This window comes from Protopterus annectens, chromosome 2.part1, assembly GCF_019279795.1.
Source record: "Protopterus annectens isolate FY-2018-M chromosome 2.part1, PAN1.0, whole genome shotgun sequence".
Classification (NCBI taxonomy): Eukaryota; Metazoa; Chordata; order Ceratodontiformes; family Protopteridae; genus Protopterus; species Protopterus annectens.
The window spans coordinates 1,706,951,862-1,706,971,837 of NC_056729.1; the positions used below are offsets into that span (position 1 = coordinate 1,706,951,862).

At 43.4% G+C, this 19,976-nt stretch overlaps 1 protein-coding gene across 2 annotated transcripts in view; it reads left to right on the forward strand.

Moving 5' to 3' along the window:
- The window catches only part of PEX14 (peroxisomal biogenesis factor 14), a 2,179,090-nt gene that overhangs the window by 2,095,207 nt on the left and 63,907 nt on the right, over positions 1-19,976 (forward strand). For both annotated transcript variants that reach the window (XM_044063151.1, XM_044063152.1), the window contains one exon: positions 4,178-4,269. In XM_044063151.1, the coding sequence (XP_043919086.1) occupies positions 4,178-4,269 (92 nt within the window). The remainder of the gene's footprint in view (positions 1-4,177; positions 4,270-19,976) is intronic.

A 19,976-nucleotide genomic window follows, 5' to 3' on the forward strand; every position in this document is an offset into this window, starting at 1 on the left:
GTGTGTGGCCGTTATTACCGGAATTTGGCAATCTTCATGTATTGAGATGGGCCATTTAGGGGGTGAGGGTGGTGAAGTTGGCACTGAATTGATCTGCCAGGATATTGGCAATATCCTTGGGATCAGTATATTTAATGCCATTCTGTTTTAGCTCAGAGCAGATCTGAGCATTGCCATTTAGATTCTTGACATAGTTATAGAATGCCTTGTTGTTGTCTTTGGAATCTTTGGCAATTTTATTTTCGTAACTAGCTTTGGAGGATTTTATGAGGGATCTCAGTTTCTTACTGAGGCTGGTAAGGAAGTTTTTTGCATCCTGGGATTTTCCTCTTTTCTGAAACAGTTTCTTCCTTTTGTTGTAAAGTTGGTTTATTGCAGGGGACCACCAGATTGGCTTCTTTTTTTGGATGAGAGCATCTTGGTTCTATTTGGGATGGCACGATTTATGCATGAGTGGAAGTGCTCGTACAGTGCCTTAGTGTAGGATTCAGCAGTTGAACTTTTAGCTCCCGTCTGCATGGGTGTCATGAAGTTTGTCACTTCTGACTTGAGTAGCATGAAGTTGGCTTTGGAGAAGTTTTTTATGGAGGTTTCCTTACTGGGTGGTGGGGGTGGGATGTGGATGTTAAGGGTGATTAGCTTATGGTCAGATGTGACTAACGAGGGGGTGACCATAGGTGTGGAGCATCGATTTCCCATGTTGGTAATGACCAGGTCTAGGATATTGGAGCCCCTGGTGGGACTATGGATTAGTTGATCCAGGGCATTGGAATTTATGAATTCCAAGAACCGTTGGACAAAGGTGTTGGTACATGAGTAGCTTTCCCAGTTAATGGCAGGGTAGTTAAAATCACCCAGTATTAGGGTGTTTGGTTCTATCTTAATATTTTCCAGTATGTTTAGAAAGGTGTAGTGAGAATCTTGGGGTATGGTGGGGGATCTGTAGCAAGCTACAATTTGGATTGCAGTCTTACCTAGTGTTAGTTGCACCTGGAGAATTTCAGACGCTCACCGCGATCTCCTTGTTTAGTCTGGTAAGTGGGACTTAAGTATGTCATATAATCGAATCACCAGTAACTAGAATGTTTTGCTGTGCAGTGTGTTGTCTTATGGAATTGGAAGCGGGGTTACTATGATTTTGAGTTGTGTGTTGGTGAGGTGCTGTCTTTTCTGAGTGTGCACATTGCCACTGAGAGATGCTTTTAGGAAGTCCTACAACTTTAGGTAGATGACTTGTAAGTACCTCCACATATGTGGGTCTGTGTTTGTTCCTTAGTGTTGGTAGTGAGTGTTTTGGGTGTATTTTTCATTTGTGTATGTGAGAGCTTAGGCTCCAATGATATTTTGTATCTGCATCACACACACTTTGTCTGTTCTAAAATTAAATGGTTGCCAGTGAACATGAACCAGTTACTAGACTGCTTCAGGATGCCTATATATGGCAGGCCTGAAACAGCGATGACAGGGAAGCACCTATCCATTATACCAGAAACTTAGTAGATGGGAAGGAGTAGGGGAGAGTCACTTAAAGGTCATACACTTTCAAAATTAAGTCTTCATGTTTTCCATGGTTGCAGGATTCAGACCATCCCCATGCTGGCATTTCTGCCTGCCTCCAAGGCCCTGTTTTTTATTGCTTTTTTCCAGTCTCTTCTTCCTCTGGATTCAGTAATAACCAGGGACTTTCTCAGAGCCTTTGGGTTTATGGCTTCCACTATTCCCATGTAGCCTGTGGCCAGGCTACATATGAGAAAGCTTCAGTGGTACCTCAAGTCAGTGTGGCTTCAACATTGTCACCCCCTGGACTTCTCAGTTTCCTTCTTTCCTTATCTCAAGCTGGAGCTTCGGTGATGGATTCATCAATTTTCTCTTAACCTGGGGCTTCCTGCCCAGTCTCCAGTTCCAACTCAAGAGCTTTTTGCAGATGGCTCAGACAGGGGGTGGGGAAACTCCTGTGGTTCTCTCTAGGTTCAGGGTCTCTGGCCTCTTCATCACAGGTCGGGCCACATCAACAACAAGGAGCTGAGAGCTCTGGTTCTAGTCTTCAGTCTTTTCATACCCTCTTTCATTCCAGGCACCTCAGTTTTTTCGCAGACAATACTACAGTGATGCGGTATGTCTTATGTCATCAAGCAAGAGTGTAAGAAGTCCTACCTCTTTTGGAAGTTAAGTCTTCAGGTCTAAATTACTTTATCGAATGTTCACTTCCTCGAACCTTCATTCATTGAACCATGTACAGCAAATGTTCGCTTCCGCGAATGTTCAGTTCAACTAATGACTTTCCCAGGGAAAGTCCCCAGCATTAGAAATTTGCCATTTTCCCCACTGTAGTAAGATCTCAGAAGAGTTAGTATATATAGTTAGGGGGTTGTGGGGGGGGGGGGTGCAACCCCCCACCTGGATTGGTTTGAAATACTGTGCTTTGTGTGATGGTCCGAATGCTGGGCAACTTGTTTTTTTCCCTGAGAAAGTAATTTGTTAAACTCAACATTTGTGGAAATGAACGTTCTCTGTATATGGTTCGATGAACAAAGGTTCACAGGAATGAACCTTCGATAAATTGATATAGCCCCAGCTGTTCAGATCTGGAATCTATCTGTCCAGTATCAAGTTACTGTTCAGGCTTTCTGCATTCCCTCAGAGAACAGTCTAGTGGCAGACTGTTTGAGCAGGTCCAGTACACACGCTCAGAAGTTGTTGCTTCACAGAGATGTGTTCCTGGACATTGCCCATCTGCGGGGTACTCCTCAGGTAGATCTTTTTGCCTCCCCCACTGAATAGACAACTTCCACTTTTCTGTTTCAGAGTCCCAATTCCTCTGGCTTGGAAAGTGGATGCCCTACCTTTTCCTTGGAAGGGGATGTTTCTGTGTGCCTTCCCCTGCTTCTGGTAGTCAGATAAGGTAGGACTCTCCCAAAATCTTGTTGGTGCCTCCATTTTGGCCCAGACAGGTTCATAGGTTCATAGGTTAGGTTCATAGGTTAGTACTAAGCTAACTGCCCTTGTGAGCCATTTTAAGCCTAGCCAATTATCCTTTGTAAGACTCAAACCCTGCACCTTGTGTTTGTAAGGCAAACACCTTAACCATTAAGCCACCCTCCCAAACCACAGCATTGGTTCCCCCTTCTTTCCAACTTAGCCAGGGGCAATCACCACAAGTTACCTCACAGGGTGGTCCTTCTCACAAGGCAAGGGGTCTCTTATCCATCCTCATTTGTGCAGTCTTCAACTGACACTGTGGATAAGGTTTTGATCCCTTTTAAGCACCCTTTTTCTGAGGACGTGCTTCAGGTCCTGCAGGAAGCCAGTAAACCCACTACTAGGAATTCATCTAACCTGTTCTCTTTGCCCTCCTGGCCAGGGGTTCCTCTCTTTCTCCTTCTGGATGCACACATTCCTCCTGATCCCTAGTGGCATTTTGCTTCTCCTGGGGCTTTTCACTTCTGAAGTGTGTGTGTGTGTGTGTGTGTATGTGTGTCCATATGTCACCTTTATGCCTCATGCCCTACGCAGGGAGCATACATGGGATATACGTTGCCTGTGAATACTAAACGATTTGGTATACTGGTCGATGTTGGACTTTCCTTGGCAGGAGATCCATTATGTTAGGAATACTGCAACAGTGAAGAGAAGGACATCTACTCTTATGGTAAAATTTTACACAGCTGTACTTTATTAATGTCCATTTGTATTTAATATATGTAGATTTGTTGTCCTCATGTTTCTAAAATTGCACTTGATGTGAAAAACACCTTGCACTTCACAAATTTGAATAGCTACAGTTCCTGGAAAACTCATGTTAATAAAGACCATATTCCTTTTGTCCGAAAGAAATTGGTAATTTCTTGTATTTCAGGTGACTTGTGTTTAATCCTGTCAGATTAACAGGAGCTTTGATGAAAAATGATGAAATGTGATACTTTTAGATTTCCTTGTGTGGGTGTGTTGATTGCAATAACTGTACTGTTTGTGTATCTGTGTACAGATAGCAGAGACATCGTTCTCTAAATTGAGTATCTTGCAAGATTATCTGATGTTTTTACACGTCTCAATGTTTATGTAAAAGTTAATGAATAAAGAAGCATCTTTGTGTGATTGCCAAAAGTCTAGGAACAGTTATATCTTTGTGTTTGTTTTAATTATTTAACTGTTACTTTGTTTTGACTGTTTGTTTTAGGCTACAACTTCCACTAATTGGATGATGGAGTCCCAAAATATTAATGACCTTAAAGCAGAGATCTCATCTTTAAAAGGCCTACTTTTGAACAGGTATGAATGTATGTGTAATGCATTGTTATGATAACCATCCTCCCTCTGCTTGTAATCCAGAACACCTGAAGCATGATGTCAGGTAATAGTTGTGCAGCCTTCCTAACCTTTACTGACTGTCATGATTTCTAGCTGATGTGCCATCTGCCTACCGATCCCTCTTAACTGGAATATTCTTGTATCTGTGCTGATTGTTTGCATTACTGAATGAGAGTAGAAAAGTTGCATTATGTGTCTGAAGAATGTCATTTACCCCACATATATTACTGGTGTTATTATCTTTAAGGGGGGGGTGGGGTGGCCCCAACCCTTCCTGGTCATTAGACTTCAGGTTCATTCTTACATAAGGTCAGGAGCTGGTGTTAAGGATGAGAGCATCATCTGCCATTTATTTTTTAGGTTTAATTCTATGTTTTGTTATCTGTGTAGCAAAGACATATGTTCTTTTGATTTTACAATTGCTGTGTCAACTTTTGTATTAAAATCCCTGACATTTCTGCTAGTACTTTTTTCCTAAGCATGCACCACTTTTTCAGAAATTATTTTCTCTGTTGCTTCTTAATTTTCAGTTAATGCTTCATACGAGTTAAAGCCTTCTGATCTCCCTTTTGATCAGGTTTTGCATTGTTTTTAGTCCTGCTTTTATACCAATTCCATTTTTTCTTTGTTTTAAAGCTTTGATTTCTGAAATTTGACATGGCACTAAAGCCGGCTTGTCTGGTGCAAAGTCTGCATCTCTTTTCTGTTACCTCTGCTTTCCTGCACATTGACAGTATCTGTTTAAATTTAGCCATGGTTTTGTCCTTTGACCATAGCCTTTCCTTTAACAATCATGATAGCCATTTGTATTTTGCCATGGTCTTCGCTGTTCAGCCATTGTCAGCTCACCTGATCCTGTATGATTGCTGTACTTGGTTGTACTATTGGCTGATTGGTGTTAAGAATATTGCATTCTGCCCTTGATTGGCTGCTTTGATTTGTACTTCCAGGTACTGAATAATAGCTTCTGCAGTTCTGAACTGACCTCCAGCTTACTTTGGCCATCTTGAAGTGTTTGTGGTACTGGGATACTCACATCCCAGTACAGAATACTGCCAATTCACCATGTGCAACTCTATTGTGATTTTATTCTGTCTTTTGCAGTCCGCCTGATTTAATTGTTGTTGGTGTTTAATGCCTTCTTGTCTGACTAATTCTACATGTATGTGTTTTTTGTTGTTATTAAATGTTAACTTTGTCCTTTTCTTTTTGCATCAATTTATTTTGTTCCTTTAGCTGACCAAAACACCCTTTCACATATACTAAAAACCCACCTGAATCGCAGCTAGTTATTTTCCTAAGTTGCGTATGTAACTACTTTGGTGAAATGTGGTTAACATCCACTAGCTGTCACATGACATGTCACTTCAGTTATAAATGCTTAATCCCCTAAATTCCTAGATGTGCAGAGGTTCAGTGGAGCACACGTATTACCAGGTGTTTTTCAGGGCTCTCTTTGCATATATATATAATGTATCTACCATGTTCACTGTTTCATTAGCCTGCAGTCCATAAGAGGGTAGTCATGCACTAGACAATTGAGACCATGACTATCCTATCGATACTTACCATATCCTTTTCAACTTTCACACTTTCCAGGTTTGTACAATGACTTGGGTCCTGGGTGTTGTAGTTGGCCTCTGCACTGGTGAGCCAGCTTCATAATTCATTTTTGGTGCATGAGCACAGATTATGGATGTAAGGCAGTCATCATTTACCAGTGCTACTTTAGTTATAAATCACATCAAAGGGTCTTGATGTTTAATGTTGAAATCAAAGAGATTGAAGGGAAACATGGAAAATCTGAGATAGTTGCATTACAGTTTCTTGCATTTTCTCTGTTAAGTCTGTAAATCAGCCTCAAACTCAGTCTCATTTTCTGATATCAGCATCCTTTGTTTCGTTATGTAGAAAAGAAAACTAGACCTATTGAATCAGTTTATAGCCAGTGCAAGAATATGCTAATGGAAAAAGACTCTCCCATGAAAACCCTCATTGTCCTTTTGAACAAGACAAGTTCATGGACACCATTACTGCCTAAGCTATGGCATTAGGTCTTGATTTTAGTTTTTTTCTTATCAACCATACCTTTTTTTTCTCAGAAACCAATGTTTATGGCTGAGTGTGTTTACCGTTCCCATAGTCCAGTCCTTAGTCATCAGATCGTATAGCCTGGTTATTTTCAGATGTTCTAGCAGACGGTACCTAAGTTGCCTAGAATCAGAACTGTGGCCATTTAATTAAATTTTCAGTACCATAACTCTCAGTGCTGTTTGAGCTGCAGGCAGTGAAGTGATTATTGATGTAAGTTCCCCTTTCATCCACAGCAGTACACAAAGGTCATTTGTCAATGATGGTAAGTCCATTAAGACTATTATCTGCAACAGTGGATCCTGGGATGAGATGGAATGTTAATCCTTGATCTACATGGAAAGAATTTAGACAGGAGCAGTCTTGAATTCTGTATTTATAATGGCTTCAGTTTTGTAACAATAAGCGGAGTGTGACAAGTCCTCTAAATGTGATTAACATCCAGTTAATTGGGTTCTAACTGCCTGTTACAACTGTTCAGATTTTTTTTGTATGATTGCTTTACTGTTGTATTTGCTATTAGTTTTCCCACTGATTGCCCCATCTTGGCTTTTCCTCTGTGGGTTTAAGAACAGGCTGAGGGGCATCATGCAGCCAGGCATGGCAGTGGTTTGTACTGTCACTGGCATCCCAACAATGAAAGCATGTTTGTTGGGCCTTTGTTCCCCCCTGGTAGCTGATGTGAGTTACTGCAGAGGCTTCCGCTACCTTCCTATTATACATACATGCTCCCAGAGACACTTCTGACAAGGGCTACCATCATCAGCTTGAGACCACCAAGTTAACATCTGCTGGTCCTATGGCCCTGGTGTCATGCAAGCTTCCACTTGCACAGCAGTACTTTGGCAGATGAGAACCACTGTGTTCTTCCCCCAGGATGAGCAAACTAGCATAACCCTGTCAGCCGCACTCACCCGGTGTCTGAGCCGCTAGTTGAACTCTGGACTTCTTGTTCATAGTCAGGTCTTTATCCTTGTGTGACACTTAGCTCTGCTCAGCTGCTGAAATTACCGTATGATCATAGGTCATACATGTGATATGCAGATACTGTAGGTTCTGTTTGTGTGAGACTACTGTAGATTGTTTTGGGGCATTCATCATTTCTGCATTTTTGTGAAGCTGTTACATTTGCGGGAGGGGTGGAGGCTTGCGTGGACTAGTGCAGGAGGCACTTATTTTAGTCTTTATGGGTGATTGCAGGTGTGTTGCATTCTGTATCATTTGTGACTGTTAGGCCTCTGAAGTGGATGTCTTCTCTTTCAGTTGAGTGACTAAGCATTAAACAGTGAACACAGCTCAGTTTCCATTCAGAAATAAATGTGAAAAAGTGTATTTTAACATGCATATGTGCAGGTAGTATCATAGTTCTTCCTACGTACAGGGAACTGCCATAACCAGACAATCTTTACCAAGTAAACCTTTTCAGTGCAAATGGTCTGTATGACTGTTGGAACTTTAGTGAAATGTCTAGAGTCTACTAAGGACAGTGTTACTGCTGTTGGGCAGATTGTCCAATACATGAAAGTAATGCAGATTCTGGACCCATGGTGTGAGGGCTCTACCCCCACATACTAACTGTGAAGTCATATTGGTTCAAGAAAGGAACGAAAATATGTTTCTCTTTCTTCCAAGTTAAAGCATTCTTAGAGGTAGTTTATGGAGACAGGGACGGTGTGAGCTAGTGGTAGTGCAGCAGGCTCCCAAATACAGTTATATAGAGATCAGAGGTATAGGGTCAAAAGCCCCTTGAAAAGCTATGAAACAGCATTTTATCATATATCTGTTGGGTTGATCATATAGCATGGAGGGACAGTGCATTTGTTATCCCAGACTTCACAAAACTAAGCATCAATCACATCAGAGTCCAAAAGAGCAAGTTAAAAAAAATAACATCCTTCTGTCAGTGGTTCTTACAGTTATTAATCTTGACTACATGAGAAATGTTATATATTATATAGGGAGGGAGAGTGACCTAATGGTTAAAGTGTTTGCCTTACAAACACAAGGTGCAGGGTTTGAGCCTCACAAGGGATAATTGGCTAGGCTTAAAATGGCTCACAAAGGCAGTTAGCTTAGTACTAACCTATGGACTTATTTTACACATAAAGTACACATATATGTATATATTTATTTATTTTAATTTTTTTTGGTCATCTTGTCCGCCAGACTTACTAGTAATCAGTTGTAAGCCATATTCAGTCTTAAGAATTATGGTATTTTTACCTATGGTCATATGAGCACCTGGAAAGAGAAGGTGTGAGATTATATAATAATTTTAGCTATGTGAAGACTTTGAAAGTGATATCGTTTGTGTGAATATTGAAGTGCAGCAAATGATTATGTGTTAGACATAGGCACTTATGTTGAGTAACATTTTACATATTGTTCTTTTTAGTGTCTTTTAAAGATAATATAGGGAGTAACAAAAGTTTTTTTAAGACTTTTAGTAAATTATCACAATTGCATGGATGGGTATGGTATAATGGTTATGTTTTTCAAATTATAGACACAAGGTACAGAGTTTGATTCTCACGTGGGGTAATTGCATAGGCTTAAAATGGCCCACAAGGACAGTTACCTAGTACTCATCTATAAACTTATAAATATGTGAACCTAAGACATAGGCAAACACACTTTTATATGTAAGAAAGCAAACCATGTTAACATGTTCACATTAATACAATTATTGTCAAGGTCAACATTGCATAACTTGATCAATTTCTGCCTTCCCTTAAACCTCACTCCTCTGCAGAATCATTAGTCTGCATGTATTATTCCAACAGTTTTCATTTTTCTATATAATTTGCTCCTACCTTTTTCTAAAGAGTTCACTTCCAATTCTGTTACAATATTCACTACTTCAAATGCAGTTGGTTTAGACTTTAATTTCCATTTCTAGTAATTGCTTTTTTAACAAGAAACATCTTTATCAGATTATCACTTCTGACATAGGCAGTCATATCGTTATATAAAGGAAAACAAACTATGCTGACATAATCTCAGTTGCATTTTACATCGCAAACCATTTTGGCATAATTTTAGTTGCAGACATTATACATCACGTATAATCCACCCAATCATTGTCAGTCGGACATTACATAGCCCATTCAAACCCTGCTTCTTATAAACCTCATTCTTCACCTGTATGTATTGTTCCCACAATTCTTATTTTTACCTATGTAATTTGCTCCTACCCTTTTCTAAAGAGCCCAATTCGACTTGTTTTATCTCTGTTAACTATATTCACTACTTCTAATACAGGTGGTTTAGACTTCGTTTTCAATTTTCTAGTAATTACTTTTTCAGCAGCCACCATAATTAGACTCAGTAAGACCTTACTGTGTCTAGGCAATTCTGATTATGTACCATAGTTTAGAAAAATAATTTCCCTGATTTATACCAATTTGATCACCCAAAATCTCCTATAGAGTTGTCTGTAGGGAATCTTTAAAGTCTGCAAACTCATTACACTCCCAGAAAATACATTCATAATTACTTCTTTCTTCCCCATCACACCTCCAACATTGTCTGTCTACTTGGGTATGAAAATATCTATCCAAAAATTTCCAAGCAAAAATCCTAAACCTTCTAGATTTTGTTGCATATTTGGGAGACATACATACATCACCCCATTGTTTCTTTATGAATTTTTTATCCAGTCTCTCTTTCCAATCCTTTCTAACCTCCTCTGACTGATTCTTATAGTTATCATGCAGCATGTTATATGCTGTACTCATTAATCCTTTCTTAACAGCAGCCTCTGTTCTAGATTCTACTAAAAACTCTCCCAGTGCTGGTCTTTCTTTGACGACTCACCCCCCATTTCTTTTCCCTTGCTTATACTCTTGATATCAATCCTTGATAGGGAAGGCAGTCTCTAACCTGCAGTCCATATACATTCTTGGCATCTTCCTATGCTGTTATCTTTCCCTCTCTAGGTATTTCCTCCCAATACCTCTGTTCCTTTGCCAGTTTTCTTCAATAAATTCCACCACCCTCTTGCTTGTTGTCTGTATCCCTAATTGCAGTCATCCCTATCAGCAGAATCTCCTTTCTCCATTCCTGTGTTGGCTTAGCTCTTAGAATACTTTGTTACTTTATGAATATAATATTCTGTATGATTATTGTTATTCCATTTAAAAGTCTACATCCAAAATCCCAGTCTCTCCTTGTTTCTTAAGCAACCCCCATGTTTCATCATCATCACTTTCAACTTTGAATTCTAGGTTTCTGTTTGTGCTATGTATAGAAGCCTTAACTGTGTCGCTCTGAAATACCCCTTCAAGTACGGTAATCACATTTTGCCTTGTTCTATTCAAAGAATCAACATATCCCATTTGACTGCTGCCATCTTCCCATCCCAGATGAAATCCTTCAGCTCTTTATTAATTGCTATCCACAACTTCTCCTCTGGTTGATAAAAATATTACTTTCGGTGCTGTCTGTAGTGTCCAGGGGTCTAAGCTCTCCGGTCGGCCCCGATAGGGATGCTTGGAACCGAACTTCTTTGGTTCCAAGTCTTCCACTTGGTGCGTCCGCTAGGGTGAGTTCGGACCCTGTGTCTATCTCGGAGTCGATGGCGCTGGCGCCGACTGCATCCTTGGTCTCCTCGGAGCCAGAGAGGTCGGCTTTCGAGATGATGAGGAGTGTGCTGTCCCGACCATGAGCTCCTGCCGGAGGTACCGGCACTCTTCCCCCCCCCCCATAGCACCTACTTCTGTCTCAGCACCTATTCCCTCCAGCGGCAGCAGAGACCCCCAGCCTCAGGAGCCACTGACCGGTGGCCCCATTCTTCCAAGACCTCCCCAGAATGTCCTTACGAGGAGCCCCCACGGAAGAGGACTTGTAAGAGGAAGCATGTCGACTCCCAGGATGAGTCTGGCATCTGACACTGACCTCGAGGAGTCGGAAGGGTCGCCCAAGTTATCCTCTGATGTCTCCTTCATAGACATCCTGGAGATTCTTAAACAGAGGTGCAACTGGCCCACTGTCACCCCTTCTGATGAGGAGTCAGTGTACCTGAAGGCTTTCGGGTCTCAACCTTCTGCCTCTTAGGTGTCTCCACCTTTCGACGAACTGATGGATTTAGTTAGTCGAAAGGTGTGGGATACTCCTGATGCTGTGGAGCCAGTTCCCAGGAGACCAAACAAGTTCCTTTCTTCCCGTCCAGGAAAAGACTTTTTATCGAAATGTGTGCCTGTAGATGCCATGGTGGTGGCGGCGGCCACTAAGAAAGAGTTAGCTGAGACTTCTTCTTCTGTTCATCTGCCGAATAAGGAGTCTCGAACGATGGACAGGTACGGGAGGCGTATCTTCTCTTCAGCGGCATTTACCCTTAGATCGCTGAATTACCTTACTCACTTTACGAGGCTCCAGAGAGATCTCCTTAAAGAGTTAGGAGATTCTATACAAGGTACATGTACTGACAAGGTTTCTGCCCAGTTGTCCACCTTGACCTCTATCATTAACTCCTCCATGTGGCTTATTTCGTATGCAACTGATGGTGCGAGCAGGGCAGCGGGTTCAGGAATTTCCTTGAGGTGTCATTCCTGGATGCGTTTGTGTAACTTTGCAGAATCGTTTAAGTCTACCTTTACCAATGCCCCATTCGACGGTTCCTCATTGTTTGGACCCAAGGTAAAGGACCCTCTCAGCCGGTGCGAGCAAGAAGGAAAAACACTCTCTACCATGGGAGTACATTTTACTGTTCCTCTAAACCATACCCTAAGGGTCAGAGGGGCGGTAAAATGTGGTTCAAGAAGTTCCAGAGGTTTTTCCAGGAGGCACGGGGTGACTCCTCCTTCAGAGGCAGAGTAGGAGGAGGAAATGGTAGACGTCGCCTTAGAGGCAGGAGCGGTCCGCAAAACCAGGGAGGTCACGATTCCTTTCGGGGCCAGCCTTACCAGCGCTCCTGATGTGGGGCCCGTCGGGGGTCGCATTTCTTTGTATCCAGAAGCCTGGTTAAGTATCACTCAAGACAAGTGGGTACAAAGAATTATTACCAGAGGTTATGTAATACCCTTTTCTCTTCCACCTTTTGTTCCCAAGAAGATCCCAGATGTTCCACCCAATCACAGGGATCAGGCAACTGTGGAAGTCAACAAGTTGCTGTCAGAAAGAGTCATCCAAACCAACACAGCAGACCAAATAGGATCCGGAACTTACTTCAGATTCTTTTTAGTGCCAAAATGTGCAGGGGACTGGTGGCCCATTCTGGACCTCAGCAGATTGAACGAATCAGTAAAGAAGGACATGTTCCGGATGGTCACACTGCAGTCTATACTCCTGTTGTTAGGGAAAGACAATTGAATGTGCTCAATAGATCTCCAAGACGCTTACTATCACATAAAAATGGACAGGGTGTCAAGGAGTCCTCTATGCTTCTGGCTGGGAGCCAGTCACTTCCAGTTCCATGCTCTGCCCTTTGGTCTCACCACAGCTCCCAGGGTGTTCACCAAATGTATGGCAGTAGTGACAGCTCACCTGAGATGTTGAGGATTCCGGGTGTTTCCATGTTTGGATGACTGGCTCCTGACTGCCTCCACCAGGCATCTACTCCTTCAGAGCAGGGACAATACTATTCAGCTTTGTGCCCAACTGGGAATCTCTATAAATTGCGAAAAATATGCCTTATTGCCCTCTCAATCTGTGAATTATGTAGGTGCAGAGATAGACACAGTAAACATGGTGGTTCTTCCTGCTTAAAGGGCACAAAACCTGGTGTTTCAAATTCAGTTTCTTCTCCCCTTGCGAAGGGTCAAAGCCAAGATTGTTCTGCAGCTCCTTGGGATCATGGCTTCCACCATACTATTAGTGCCACTAGCCAGGTTACACATGAGAATTCTTCAGTGGCTCCTGTCATCCCAGTGGTCCTTTCAGCACCTTCCATTATCCCATCACATTCTACTGACAGAATCTTGCAAGAAGGACCTCCTTTGGTGGACATTACCCAATCATCTGACCACGGGCTCTTCAATTGTTCCTCACTAACCCGTTGCCACTGTGACCACGGATGCCTCACAGATAGGGTGGGGGGGGCATTATCTAGGCAGGACTGTCCAAGGCACATGGCAAAACCACAAGGCCCACCTGCATATTGACGTTCTAGAGATGAGGGCGGTGCTCCTGGCATTGCAAGCACTTCACGACCTTCTTCCTGCAATACAGTCAGACAACATGTCGGTAGTATGGTATATAAACAAAGAGGGCAGAACCAGATCTTACCCATTCTGTTGAGAGGCCATGTGAGTTTGGGAATGGGCGATATCTTCCCAGAGCTTTCTGGTGGTGATGCACATTCCAGGGATGACCAAAGTGATAGCCGACAAGCTCAGCTGGGCGATTCTGACGCCTCACGAGTGGTTTCTGAAACAGGAAACAGTAGAACAGATTTTCCGCAGGTGGGGACAGCCTTGCTGCAACCTCTTTGCCAGTCCAATCAATGCCAAATGTAGCAGCTACTTTTCCCTCATCCCCCCTCTGGGGGAGTCACCCAGAGACGCACTTGATCATGATTGGCCCCTGGGTTTCCTGTATGCTTTTCCTCCCTTTCCTTTCATTCCCAAGGTGATTCAGAAAGCAAAATGGCTGGGAAGCAAATTGATCCTCATTGCTCCTTACTGGCCTCATCAAGTTTGGTTCCCCTTCCTCGGGCCTCTTCTCCTGGACGATCCTTGGATCCTGGACCCAGTTCCAGACCTGTTGACTCGCATGTCAGGTTCGCTTCACCTCTCATTACACACCCTCAATTTGACAGCGTGGCTGCTCCAGTTCCATCCCTAGTCAGGCTTCATGACTTCTTGCCTTCTGTGACTCATATCCTTACGTCTTCTCATAAACCGTCAACTAGGAAACTTTATTCCAGTAAATGGAAAAGATTCTCTCTCTGGGCGGAGAAAATGGATGATGACCCCTTCACTGCCTCCATTCCAGTGGTTTTGGAATTTCTCTCTGAACTATTTCACCAAGGATCTGTGGCTGCCACTATCAGAGTCCAATTGGCAGTGATTTCAAATTTCCATTTGGGGTTTCCAGATTCTAACTCAATGTCTCATAAACTGTGCAAAACCTTCCTCAAAGGTGCCACTTTGCTCAGACCTCCGGTTCAGGAGCCTGTGGCCTCATGGTATTTAAACTTTGTGTTATCAAAATTAACATCTCCGCCCTTTGAGCCTTCTCATTTATACTCTTTGAAATTCTTGTCTTGGAAGACATTGTTTTTGATGGCTATCACGTCTGCCAGACGGGTGTCAGAATTGCAAGCCTTGTCTGTTAAACCGCCTTGTCTGATTTTTCATAAAGACAGGGTGTTCCTTCATACTAACCCTTCCTTTGTTCCCAGGGTCTGTTCCCATACCCCCTTGAATCAGTTCATAGAACTACTGGTTTTCTTTCTGAATCACTCCAGTGCAGCTGAGTACAGGTTTCAGCAATTGGATGTCCATAGACAATTAATGTTTTTATTTGCACCGGACTAAAGACATTAGAAAATCAGATCGATTGTTCATTTCCTTCTCCGAATCCAGGTTGAGCTTACCAGTTTCCAAAGTGACTCTCTCTAACTGGTTTTCTAGCTGTATAGCTTATGTTTACAGTTCTGAGGATAAACCTTTACCCTTTAAAATCAAGGCTCATTCTACCAGATCTCAGTCTGCCTCTGCAGCCTTTCAAGCCAGGGTTCCACTTGACAATATTTGTGCAGCTGCTATGTGGGCTACCCCTCACACTTTTATTACTCATTACAAATTGGATTTAACCTCCAGGGGTAGAGCATCCTTTGGTTCCACGGTACTCAGGAGTATTTTTCCTTGAGCCACCCAAGGATAAGGTGCTAGGGACGCTGTCCCATATGCAAAGAACAAAGGTGAGATAGGACTACTTAACATAAAGAAGTTATGTACTTGCCATAATGTTCCATGCTGGTCGTCCATGTCACCCTTCATTCTTTCGAACCCGCCCTCCTGCCCCCATCCTGGAAGTACCTGGAGACAGAAAATACTATTTTCATTATTAATGGAGACCTTTAAGTATTGGCTTTTTCTGTGGGCTGTTTACCTTTTTCTAGTCAGCAGCAAACAAGATCTGGGGATTGTACTGGTGCATCATGGGATACATACCCTGCCACAAGCCAACCAGAAGTCTTCCAGCTTGTAAACAGGCCGAGTCCCATATGTAAAAAATGAAGGGTGAGATGGACTAATAACATGGAACGTTATGTGAAGTTATAAACTTCTTTTTTCCTGTAGTTACTATTCAGTGTAGCTTAATAGTTCAGTCGTTGAATAGTAACATTTTCTTGTTGTTGTTTTTGTGGTCTTTATCTAAATTATGTCCAAAGACCCAAAAGAGAGGGAACATAAGCCTTCAGGCTTTAAAAAATGCCAGAAGTGCTCTCAAAAAATGTCCATCACAGATGGACATGTTATATGTGTTTATTGCCTTGGTGCTCTTTACCTACAAGAAGACTGTACTGTTTGTCATTCTTTCAGTGCAAGGGTACTTCAAGAAAGGAGAAACAAACTGATCCTGAAAGGGCTCTTAAAGCCAACTTTTGAGGAAGCTATGCATAGTTCTTCTTCCTCTTCTCCTTCTTCCAAAAAGGAAAAATCCCAGAAGAGACATTCACATGCAACATCGGCTCAGTCGGAGCCGCCAGTCAAGCTACCAAAAATCTCTAAGTCCACTACCTCCTTGGCTCCACAGTCCTCGGAGCCGTCAGAGGTCGTATTAGTTGACAAGCCTGGTACTTCAGCTCCAAAGTCCTTGGAGCCACAAGATACCTCTACTCGGAGCATGTCCATGGATATTTCACTGGTTTCTCCAACACTGAGATCTCCAATTATGCACAGGTCTTGATCTCCATCCCTATCTTCCAGATCCACCAGGAGCTTATCGGACGGTGACGTGGAACGGGTGGTGTGCAGACTCCTGAAGTCACCGGCGCTGACTAAATTATTCTCGGTTCCCACCCATTTGGTCTCAGAACCTACTGTACCAATTATACCCACTATTGTTTCTCCTCTGAGCCAAGCTGGACCTTCAGATCTGGAGTGTTTGGTACCGTTTACTGTGGATCCGTCAGTTCCGAGACCCTCTTCGGTGTTCATGGAGCCGACTTCTGCTCCAACTCTTTCGGTGCTGTCCAGAGAGTCTGGAAGCCAGGGTTCCCCGGTCGGCCCCGATCTTCTTCGGTGCTGAGTCTACCCCTCGAAACGTTGGCCCGGGTTAGCTCGGCTCCTACATTGGCCTTGGGTCCGATCTCGTTGATTCCGGTGCTTCCTCTTTCTCCTCGGAGCCGAGGGAGTCTTTGGAGCCAGTGGGATCTGCCTTTGAGCTGATGAGTGTGTTGTCTACCCATTCAGCACCACAGAGGGATACTAGCACTCGTCCCCCTAAGGCACCGGCTACTGTCTGCGCACCGACACCACCCATTCCACAGGACAGCAATGATCCAAAGCCTCAGGATCCCCCAATGGGTGAACCCCTCTCCTCCGTGGCCTCCCCAGAATATCCTTCTGAGGAGCCACCTCGGAAGAGAACTTACAAGAGGAAGCACATAGACTCCCCAGATGAGTTCGTCACTTCAGACACTGACCTCGATGAGTCGGAAGGGTCCCCATGGTCGTCCTCCGATGATATCTCATTTGCAGATATTCTAGAGATCCTGAAACAGAGAGGTGGCTGGCAGTCCACCACCCTTCTGATGAGGAGTCAGTGTGCCTGAAGGCTTTTGGATCTCAACCTTCAGCCTCCTGGGTGTCTCTGCCTTTTGATGAGCTAATGGACCTGGTCAGTCGAAAGGCGTGGGAGTCACCTGACACAATGGAACCAGTCCCTTGGAGGTCAAACAAATTCTTGTCAGCTCCATCGGGAAAGGATTTCCTCACTAAGGGGGTACCTGTAGATGCTATGGTAGTGGCGTCAGACACCAAGAAGGAACTCTTGGAAACTTCCTCATCTGTTCATCCTCAAATAAAGACTCTCAAACGATGGACAGGCACAGGAAGCGTATCTTTTTGTCAATGACATTTTCACTACAATCGCTGAACTACCTATCCCACTTTACAAGGCTACAAAGAGATCTCCTGAAAGAGCTAGGAGATACTGTACAAGGTACATTAGCTGCGGGGGTGAATGAGAAGGTCTTCTCCCAGCTGTCCACCTTAAATTCCATCATCAACTCCTCCATGAGGCTGATATTCTACCCAACAGATGGAGCGAGCAGGGCAGTGGGTTCCGAGTTTCCCTTAGGAGACAGTCCTGGATGCGCTTGTGCAATTTTGCGGAGCCCTTTGTCTACTTTTACTAACATCCCTTTTGATGGTTCCTCACTCTTTGGACCCAAAGTAAAAGACACTCTAACCCGGTGTGAGCAGGAGGGAAAAACTCTCTGCCATTGGAGTGCATTTTTCCATACCTTCAGGACCTTATCCTAAAGGCCAGAAGAGTGGGAAAATGTGGTTCAAAAGATCCCAGAGAGTTTTCCAGGCTGCACGGGGTGATTCCTTCCCCAGGGCCAGAGGGGGAGGCAATAATGGTAGACGCCACCCCAGAGGCAGAGGGGGCCCGCAGAACCAGGGTGACCGTGATTCCTTTCGCGAATGTCCTTATCAGTGCTTCTGAAAGGAGACCCAACTGCTCTACTCTGGAAACAGTCTGGGGACATATGTCCATGTACCCAGAAGCCTGGCAAACTATCACAAGAGATAAATGGGTACTAAAAATAATACCCAGAGGATATTCCATTCCATTTTCCAATCCTGTTCCACAGACCAGAACAATCCCAGATGTTCTGCCCAATGTAAGGGAGCAAGCAGCTGTAGAGATTCAAAAGTTTCTGCACAAAAGAGTCAACCAAGAAGTCCCCGCAGACCAAATAGGATTCGGAACTTACTCAAGATTCTTTTTGGTGTGAAAAAGAACAGGGGACTGGAGGCCCATATTAGACCTAAGCAAATTAAACAAATCTGTCAAGAAGTCAAAATTCCGAATGGTGACACTGCAGTCTATGCTTCCCTTTTTAGGGAAAGACAATTGGATGTGCTCGATAGACCTTTCAAGATGCTTACTACCACATAAAAATGGACAGGACATCAAGAAGGTACATACGCTTCTGACTGGGAGCCGGTCATTACCAGTTCCGAGCTCTGCCCTTTGGTCTCACTACAGCCCTCAGAGTGTTCAAATGCATGGCAGTAGTCACGGCTCACCTGAGACGTCTAGGATTCTGAGTGTTTCCCTATCTAGACGACTGGCTCCTATCTGCCACCACCAAGCATCTATTCCAAAAAGCCATGGATGTAACTTTGGACAGGGTCTATATTAAATTCTCGAAAGCCAACAATGTCAAATCTGACATTGTTGACACTTGAATAGCGAAACTGCAGAATATCGAACAAGTAAATGGAAATCTCTTTAAGGGAAGATTTCCGTTTACTTCAATACAGTGCGGTCACAGAGTTGGTATATTTAAGTAGCAGGGGGTGTTGTGGGTGCAGGGTGGCTTGCCCCCTTGCGTACACCGTTTAGTTTTTTTTTGTTGTTGTTGTTTTTATTTTTTCTTCTGAACATTCGATGCTTTAACAGTTCGATCACTAAGGGTCGACCTTTAGTGATTCGAACTGTTAAATATTCAATGTTCTAATATAGACCCCTTTGGACATTTGCAGTCAGCTGGATATTACAATCAACTTTCAAAAATCTGCCTCGTCGCCCTGTCAACATATTGCATTCATATGCTCAGATCTAGACACCGCCTCCATGGTAGTACATCTTCCAACAGAAACAGTTGTAGCACTCAGACAGCAGATAATTCACCACCTTCCCAAGACCAAAGTGAAAGCAAAGATAATTCTAAGATTACTAGGAACAATGGCTTCCACAATTACAATGGTCCCTCTTGCCAGAATGCACATGAGGATCCTTCAGTGGCTGTTGTTCTCCCAATGGTCACTTCAAGATCTTCCTATGTCTCACCTGATCAGAATAACGGAATCATGCAAGAACGACTTAAGATGGTGGATACGCACCAGTCGTGACCATCGGGAGACCTTCGGTCCACAACAACCCATAGCTACGGTGACCATGGACACTTCCCAGATAGGCTGGGGGGGCATTATCTGGGAAGAACAGTCCAATGCCCATGGCAAGAACACAAGGCTCACTTGCATATAAATGTCCTAGAGATGAGAGCAGTGCTTCTTGTGTTGCAAACACTTCACGACTCTCTCCCTCTAGGGGCAATTGCGATACATTCACACAATATGTTTGTGGATTTGTACATAAACAAGCAGGGGGGAACCAGGTCTTACCCCCTTTGTCAAGAAGCCCTAAGAGTTTGGCAATGAACAATTTCTTCCCAGCGCTTTCTAATAGCAATGCACATTCCGGGGAAGTCCAACATGATAGACAAGCTGAACAGAGCAATTTTAATGCCTCACGAGTGGTCTCTCAATCAAAGTGTAGCAGAAATGATTTTCTGAACATGGGGTCTGCCTTGCTGCGATCTCTTTGCCACTCCTATGAATGCCAAGTGCAGCAACTACTTTACCCTAATCTCCCTCCGGGGGAGACACCGA